Below are 9,210 nucleotides of genomic sequence, written 5' to 3'. Positions count from 1 at the left end.
AATTAAACCAAGTGGCTAACAGACACTCGGTAACAAGGCTCTCTTGTTAAACACCTAAAAGAAATGACAGGTTAGTAACTATTGCGTGGTGTCCGTTTCCAATTCTTCATCAAACCAACAGTGCCAATCTGAGAGAGTCATAATGGTTAGAGAAATAATAATGTGGTAGATTCTGGACTGCATAAAAATGTGTTTGTGACTCTCACTGCACTTCAAAATGCAGGACATTTGCAGATGAAAGTACTGTCTGCAAAAACCTTGTGAGAAGAACATCACTGTGATCAAAACCAGGACTCCTGGAAACAAAAGTCAATTGTCACTCACCTCAAAACGTGAGAGTAAAAACCAAATGAAGTCATTTTATATGAATCACCAAGCATCCTGAAATAATCAGAGACACTGGTGCAAGTCATAGCAACCTACTTTGAAAGGGAACACAGCCATGATGCTAAGGATCATGCCATTACGACAATTGTCACTCACCTCAAAACGTGAGAGTAAAAACCAAATGAAGTCATTTTATATGAATCACCAAGCATCTCGAAATAATCAGAGACACCGGTGCAAGTAATAGCAACCTACCAAATGTACTTCGAAAGAGAACACAGCCATGATGCTAAGGATCATGTCATTACGACTGCTCAGAAAATAAGAGATGAAAACAGTTTTGTTTCAGTTTTATTTCACAGCACTAAAAATCTATAACAAGTTCTCAAAATTCATCCAGTTAGTAACACATTAGTACAGATTTGTACTGCCTCCCGCGATTTGGCAGCTCAATGCTGACCAGAATTACAGCAGCAGTACTTACTAAGTAGAAAAAAAATACTTGGCAGAAAGATTAGTTAAGCTTTAGGACTTAACAAAATAAAATACATTTCAAACATATTTAAGGTCAGCACCCAAGAATACTGTTGGTATTTTTCATCAATGAAAGCTTCCAGCTTGAGAAAGGTTACAAACCAAGTCATCAAGGGACGACTGAGATGTGTTTTGTACAGAGCCAAGTGAAGGAAGAGAAAGCATGATTTTTCTTGCAGGACTTTTTCAGGATGTGGGAACCTGCAGTGCCACGAGCTATGGCAGCCTGTTCAAACACTGAGCTAGTGTCTGACTTTATGGAAATATTTTGATCCATTCTGGTTTTCCTTTTTAGTATATAGATTTATTTCTATAGTTACCAAATAAAAAAAGGGTCATAGTGAAGTCACGTCCCTAAAGGCAAGAATCAGTCACATGAAGAAGTGCCTAGAACATACTCATGTCCAAACACTTCTACTGCTGTGACTGTGCAAAGTTTCCACACTCAGCCTCTAATTCTGCCAAAGGAGTGAGTCAGCGCATCCTTTAAATACAGATCAGAAACCCAGCAGCGCATTTTCCTTTTCAGTTAACTGCTGACGGCCACTGAAGACACAGCTGTTCTGCTGGCGGTAAGATGGACCTCTACTCCAGGGTAATACAGGAGTCAGCCTCTGCAGAGTCATCCTTGAAGCCCTTTGCTCAGGATTTAAGCATCCATGGTAATGCAGATGCAATTGATGCTTCGTGGTAGAAGGGATTTTTCTGTTTCCTCCACCTCATCTGGCACAAGATCAAAAAAGCAGTTGAGTGCAATGTATTCTGCCGCCATGAGGAAGAAGGACGTATCTTTTAACAAACATGATGTCTTCGAGTCAGTCTCGCTGAACTGACAAACATTCATCTGCAACAGCCGGGCTTTCATCCCTTCTGTTCACCTCATGAATCATCGCAGGATGACTGACTCACAGAAAAAAATATTTGTTCAGAAGGTGGATTTTCTTACCCTTGCATCTGCTATTTACCAAACTAACCTTTAAACAAAGGTTCATTTCTTTGTAGCTCGCCTCAGGTGTCGCAATAAAGTTCGTAACAGGCATCTGCCACAGCAACTACGGAAAGTTGACTTAGTCTCAAGGTAGGATCACGTAAAAACGAGACATGCAAAGCTGATACAGCAAGAAAAGTCATACGCTGGTGCTGACAATTATCCTGAACTATATTCCTACATTGGTTTCAGCAGTGATATCCTCCCTAACCATTTCACTGGTTTCAGAAAAACATCTGCAGAGCTAACACAGAGGCAAGTATTTTAGCAGGATGTTAATGCTGAAATAGCCCCCAGTTTTAATTGGTATCTTCAGCCATCAGAACCTTGGACTCCACAGAAATCAGTGCACTAATGAAACAGGGCCCTACTTCCCAGCAGGGAAGAGTCCTTAACTCAGAGTACAACGGTAAAAATCAGGTTTTCAGTTGCTCCTTAACTTACTCATATGTAAACCTAAAGTGCTTTTATACAAGCTGCATTAAAAAGAAGTGACAGAAGCCTAACTCCTCAAGTAAAATAAAAAAATTAGACACCAAGTTTAACTTTGTGAGGCTACAAAAAGAAAGTACCCTGCAGCAAATGAGGGTATAAAATGTTTATAGTGCACCCAGTACCCTGTGGTAATCGCTCACACCAACCTTTCACCCCCTCCCCAGTAAACTGCGCCTCACTGCACAGGGTGAGCTCTGGAACACTCATTATAGGGTGTGAGTATGCACTTCAAGAGCTACCAGCACCATAAATCCACACCCTCATTTGCTTTGGGGCAACTTGTTCACGCAGCCATTCCCTTCTGGGCAATGAAGGAACTTTTATCTGATTTACTGCATTTCAGAGATTCCTGGACAATCATCTTCATTTTTCCTTTGTCTGCCACACTGAAGAAAATGCTTTCCAACTTTCAGTAGGAAGTGAACCTAATTTAAATGCAGTTGCTTTAAAAGATCACCAGTACTTGTAATGCAATTAACTTCTTTAAACCCAGCTTCATTTCAAGAACAAGGTGGCACATCAAATGTATAAGGCCTACGTGACACCACATTCGGTGCCTTAAAGGTGGCAGAAGTCAAGTCTCAGCCAGATACTTTTTGCAGTCCAAAACCTGCCTGGATTTAGGGTTAGAAAGAAACCCTTTTCAAGCAGCAGGCGGGACTGTAGACCTCCAGAGGTCCCTTCCAACCAGAGCTGTGAGGAAAACTGTCAGCACCTGAACTGGAAAGACGCTCAGAGCTGTAGCAGAACCCAACCTGAATGCCCAAACCCAAACCTTTTAAACACAAGAAATGGATGGTGCCAAGTTTAAGGACAAGAGAACAACTGCTGCATCTCCCAGAGCACCTTAAGGAAGAGTGGCTAATTCCCACTTCCTCACTTTTTTTTTTTAAAAAAACTTCTTTTAAAAGATAATTCACCTACCCTGGAGCTAACTTGCTATGTGGGATGGGTAAATGATGACTAAGAATTTTTAGCTCCTGGACCCTTTTCAGGCAGTAACGCATACTGAAACACTGCAACTCCTCCTGCTTTTAAATGCCCAAGGAGGAGATGTTTGCATGGTGCTGTCCAGGCAGAAGTTTGGCAGCTGTAGAGGACTATGTACCCTCTCCTTCCTAGAGGATCAGGAAAAGAAATGAAAAAGCTCACCGGTTTGAATTCATGCCTGCCACGGGAGAACAGTAGCTAGCAAAACAGGCAGCACAAAGCAATACTGAATCAGTCCAACCACCTTCAGTCCTGATAAAATAGAAGTTGCCTCAGCTCTTAAATCCAGCTATGGCACATTCATAGGAGAAATGACCAATGAAATTACTTAGTCGGACATACAAACATACAGACACGCTTCATCCTGCATCACGTATTGGTTACAAATGCCCAGCAACATCCCTGTCGCAGCATTTGTTTTTGTAATTCTGCTTGTGTAATAAATAAACAGTGCACTGAGCTAGCTGAGGCAGCCCCTCAAATCTGCAGGTTTAGAAAGTCAACACAGCAGCAGCAAATCATCAGAAGTGCTTGTTCGCAATGCCTGTCGAACAGACCCGAGGTCAATTTGCAGAACACCCACTCCGTTCCGTTCTCTCAGAGCTCATCAGTAGCAGTAGCATTAAGTTTTGGTAACGCGCACTCTTCTCTGAAGTGGCAGTTTTCCAGGATGTCCTTGTAATAGTCTTTGAGGTCGGCGTAAGTAGAGACGGTTTCATTCGAGTGATGAAATGACATCGGTTTTTCATTCAACAGCATCTGCACTTGATACTCCTCTCTAGAGGTTTTCACCTGATCGCAGTGGTACAGCACAAACACCAGGTTGGCTGCGTAAGGCACAATGCGGCCACTGCGGAACTTGCGATGCGTTTGCCTGACGTAATTGTTTGCCTTGAGCGGTTCCTCATCTTTGAAAAAACCCATGAGGGCGAGCAGCGGCTGAAGTGTCTCTGCATGTCCAACTTGTACAATCAAAGGTGAAGAAATGGGTTTTGAACTAAAAAAAAAAGAACAAGAAAGCACAAAGGATAAGCCCGTGTTTTAAAACAAACACACCAACACATTGCACAGCTGTCGTCAACAAAGGCTTGAAGAAGTAGACTTTGAACTTGGTTTGCTCCAATGCCTGATAAAAACCTGCTCGAGAATTTCAGTATATTATGGACATTTTTTTTACAGCATCCAAGCTTCCTAAATTTTGTTCCTAAATTTTGTTCTACTCTGCCCTGGTGAGACCGCATCTGGAATATTGTGTTCAGTTCTGGGCCCCTCAGTTCAAGAAGAACAGGAACTGCTGGAGAGAGTCCAGCGTAGGGCTACAAAGATGATCAAGGGAGTGGAGCATCTCCCTGATGAGGAGCGGCTGAGGGAGCTGGGTCTCTTTAGTTTGCAGAAGAGGAGACTGAGGGGAGACCTCATTCATGTTTATAAATATTTAAAGGGTGAGTGTCACGAGGATGGAGCCAGGCTCTTCTCGGTGACAAACAATGATAGGACAAGGGGTAACGGACACAAACTGGAACACAGGAGGTTCCACTGAAATTGGAGAAGAAACTTCTTCTCAGTGAGGGTGACAGAGCCCTGGCCCAGGCTGCCCAGAGAGGTTGTGGAGTCTCCTTCTCTGCAGACATTCAAAACCCGCCTGGATGCCTTCCTGTGTAACCTCATCTGGGTGTTCCTGCTCCGGCAGGGGGATTGGACTGGATGAGCTTTGGAGGTCCCTTCCAATCCCTGACGGTCTGTGATTCTGTGATTTATTATTAAAGCATACCCTTTTCTTTATTCGAAATACTTCAAAGTGACTGAGAATTTTTTAAAGCATTTTTGAGAAGCTTCTGCCTAAATTCATCCAAGGTGCAGCTAAGAGAAGCCCCCACATTATCGCAATTTTAGGCCTGGAAAGCTTGAAAGTTTTCGACAAAAGTTTTGCTAGATTGGAGGATCAAAAAACTTTTCCAACTGCTGTAATAGAGGCTAAGTGACAACGCAGCTTCAAGATGAAAATTAAGCCCGAGTACAGACTGACTGGCACATGAAGAAGCCAGAGTAAACCCCTACTTCCCTCTGCCCTAACTACAGCCACGTGGTGGCCTGCACAGGCAAACAGATCACCCATTTAACACACAAACTGCTTCCGCCCCGGCACATCACCACACACGTGGGATTTCAAGGGGCACTTCTTGCCTACCTCTATGAACACCGATGCTTTCGGCTGCGTATCGTGCCAGAACAAGACCTGTAATTTGATAGGAAAATACTGCAGGTTTGTTGGTTTGGGTTTTGGAGGTTTTTTTCCGGTTCAGCTATTTGGAAGGTACATCAGCATTTACCAAAGTTTAGTCTGAAGACAGCAATCCAGTCATTGGAGGAAAACAGTTGTCCCTCTGCAATTTATTAGCCCATATTACAAGCAGGACTGTTAGCTATTACTGATTCTCAAGAACACCAACTATTCAAAAAAGAAGAAGTCATCTCCCCCAACACACAGCCCAGCAAGTTAAGCCATTGATTCATACCACGAACAAAGCCTAAAATGAAGACAGTTTGTGCAACAGAAGACTGCACGCTGTAAACCCAAAGGGAAGATAAGAGCTGGCTTGCTGCATGAGGGAACAGCAGCCAAGATGAAAATCCACCCCTCGCTCCCGAGAAGGCTGATGGCTTTCTGGGACCATCTCCAAGTGGCACCCAGGAGCCCAGGTCACTTGATCCAGCACGTGTAAATACACGTTTAGCTTCCCTGAGACAAGAGGTGATGTCTGGCAACACTCCAGCTGCTGGTAAAGTCCACCCACAGCTAAGACACATCTTGATTGGCCTGAAAAGGAGGCGTTTCCTCCGCTCCAACCCAAATTCTGAAGCGACTGCAAAATGGTTAACGGGGGGACTTGCCTGTCAGAGTCGGACTTTGCTCAGGTGAGGAGGGATTGAGTAGGGGCACGGGGTGTGCTCTGTACCACCAGCTCGACACACCCGTGGTGTTTTTGCCATCTGAAACACACCTTGCACTGCCCTGCTCCCTGGTAAGCTTCTGACTATGCTCCTCAGACACATGCACATACACATGCATCTTCTCCTCCGAGACAAAACATCATGTAAAATAAAAAAAATCAGAAGCCTGCCTGTTTCCTGTTCAAAAGCAGCATTAAAACCACAGAAAGGTTCTGTGTGGAGGTTGTTATCTTTTTTCCACCCATGCCTGTGCTGCACCAAGAGGTGTACATTCACTGCAGTCCCTTGTCCAGCTCCTCCAAAGTCAGTGGTTCTGCCTACATTCCTCCCCTTGTTCTTCATGAATCCTTCCCTTATTTTAAAATCATAAAGCTTTTGGATCCTTCGACCCCTTTTCTCTTCCTTTCCCCCTCCATTCTTTGTCCCCTCCTCTTACTCATTTGACTGCTCCATTCATATCCTCCCTTTCCACACACACCTTCAGGTAAGAACTTGTAGGTTTTAGGACACATTCACATTCCTCCTAAAATAGGAATAGCAGCAAAACCCACATGCCTATAGAAGTCTTTCACCAAAGACTTTTCCTTTCACTCCCTTCAGTTTCCAGCTCAGAGATCTCCTGGGCCAGATGTGGCTGCTGTGTCATGTAGGACCTCTCCATGAATCTCTCCTTAAATCCATGTACATTCCTAGCATGCACAACATCTGTGGCAAGGACTTGCACAGCTTCACACACTGCTCTTCATTTTTTATATTTGTAGCCGCTACGCACCGTTTAATCCTTTCTACTTACACCTTTGCCATAATGTCCTTTCCAAGCTGAGAAATGCTACCTTAGTCACAGTTTTTCCAAGCCAACTATATCCTTTTAGATCAGAGTATTCAAAATGCCCAACACAAGACAGGAAGCCACATTGTAAATCCACTCTGCGCCCGTGATGCTGTTTTCCTAATTCACGCCATCAAACACCTTTTCTAGTTCACTTACAGAAGTTCGAGATCCTTCCAGACAGCTGTAATGACCTCAAACAACTCCTGAGCAGGAAATGATCCCAGATTCTACCCAACAGATGATAAGAAAATCATTTTTATCATATGGATTACTTCACAGATCTGCAGTTTTCAAGCCCAGTTAAACTCACAAGGTCCTTTCACAATCCTCCTAGAAGAAACAATTTATCTTATTTACCTTGAATAAAAGTGCTGCATTTGCAATGCCACTTCACTTCTCACCTCTTTTTCCCCGGTCATTTGCCACATGCTGAGCAGATCCTTGCACTTGTATCTCCACTGGTGCCCTGCCTCTGCTAGGAAAAATCAGTTAGCAACTCCTACCCTCCACCTCTTGTATTTTAATTCATTTTCCTACCCGTGTAAGGGCCTTTCCCCTTATCCCTGGGCTGTTTTATTTCTTTCGATAAGGAAACCTGTTGAAGGATGTTTGGAAATGGTGACTTTCTTCCAGATCCATTTGTATGTTTGCCGATCCTTCCCAAGAGCTTCAAGAGAGAAGTTTTTCTTTCAAAGAGCTATACTGACACTGCTTTAGCACCTCGTATGAATGGAGGCGCTTACCAACGCTAGTCTCAATTCCTATTCCCACTCGACTGCTCTGTAATTCTGATTTTCTCCTGGAGTCACTTTTTTCGTTTTCCAATTTAAATAATTATTTGCTTTTAAATCATCCCACCTGGCAGCCCCCACAAGCTTCTTGGCTGAAACCACCAGACACCAGCCGATATTTCAGCTCTCCCATTCAAGTCCTTTTAGCACTGCTGGGGGAGAATCACTCAGCTCGAGCAACTTGGCCTGTTTCCATTTCATCCCAGCCACGTGCCCTTATACACACCCCTGCTTCCAAATGTGCTGGTCTATATTTTAGAGTTTATTAAGCTAGTAATACAGATACACTGCCAAAGTCTCCAAAAGGTGTTTCATAGCATGTAGGCATTATTCACTCCACAGGGAGTGGATTTCACACCCCTCCAAAAAAGGGTTTCAGAGACACTAAGAGAAAAAGAAACAAAACAAACCAAAAACCCACACACATTCTGGCTATCAGCGCTGGCTTCGCACCAAGGTTTGGCTTTACTTTCCAGCTGATGCTAGCAGGAATTTTGAAATAGAAGTAAATAGTCAAAAATACAGTGAATTTCTCAGTTAAAAGACCCAGCAAGACATGTGTTTCCAAAACAAGAAACAAATTTTAACTTCTACACAGAGCAATTTTAAAGAACACCACAAGATAATCTCACGAAGACAAAAGAAGGAATAAACAAGATGCTCATTCTCACTGTAAACTGAGTCTTTATTTCACCTGCTTTAGTCTCACGAAATCCTCGTGCTGACAGGCCAAACAGCCTCGGGAGACAAAACAATCCTCTCCCAGTCACAGCTATCCCACCGTATTTCAACAGGGATTAAAACTGTTTCCTCATACACCACCATCCTGAGTTTTCAAAATCCCCTAACACGGTCTACTTGGTTTCTCACCAGCGCCGGATATCTGATTTCTAAGTCTACTCAAGCACTCCCTGATCAATCTCTGAGGTCACGACTCCAGTTCAGATATGATTCCATATCATCTAATAACGACAATAAAAATCGCCATCAAGGTTAAAACAGCAATGGTAAGATTTTTAGTTACGGGGAAATCAGGAAAGATTGCCTTTTAAGAGCACGACCGCAGGCAAAGGTTACTACTGCCCCTACGGTGCTGATAAATTACAAACAGGAGTGCAAAGCAAGTAGCTAAACACTGATAAATTCAAAACAGTAGCACAGGCTAATAAAAGGCCTGAGGTTTCCACACTCAATCTTCTTTACGATCGATTAACGACTCAGCATTATGTGGAAGCACCAGACAAAGTTCTCAACATGGTACTCTGGCAACCACTTACGATATTCAAAAGTACGTCTTCCTC

At 43.4% G+C, this 9,210-nt stretch overlaps 1 protein-coding gene across 1 annotated transcript; it reads right to left on the bottom strand.

Moving 5' to 3' along the window:
- Positions 1 to 3,931: 3,931 nt before the first annotated feature.
- LOC104537611 (multiple inositol polyphosphate phosphatase 1-like) lies at positions 3,932 to 4,331 on the bottom strand (the record flags this gene model as incomplete). The annotated part of the gene is made up of 1 exon (XM_010180544.1): positions 3,932 to 4,331. A coding segment is annotated over one exon (400 nt), but the record flags the coding sequence as incomplete, so codon positions are not given.
- Positions 4,332 to 9,210: the final 4,879 nt, after the last annotated feature.

This window comes from Mesitornis unicolor, unplaced genomic scaffold, assembly GCF_000695765.1.
Source record: "Mesitornis unicolor isolate BGI_N332 unplaced genomic scaffold, ASM69576v1 scaffold19163, whole genome shotgun sequence".
Classification (NCBI taxonomy): Eukaryota; Metazoa; Chordata; class Aves; order Mesitornithiformes; family Mesitornithidae; genus Mesitornis; species Mesitornis unicolor.
This window is presented reverse-complemented; position numbering and strand designations above follow the sequence as displayed.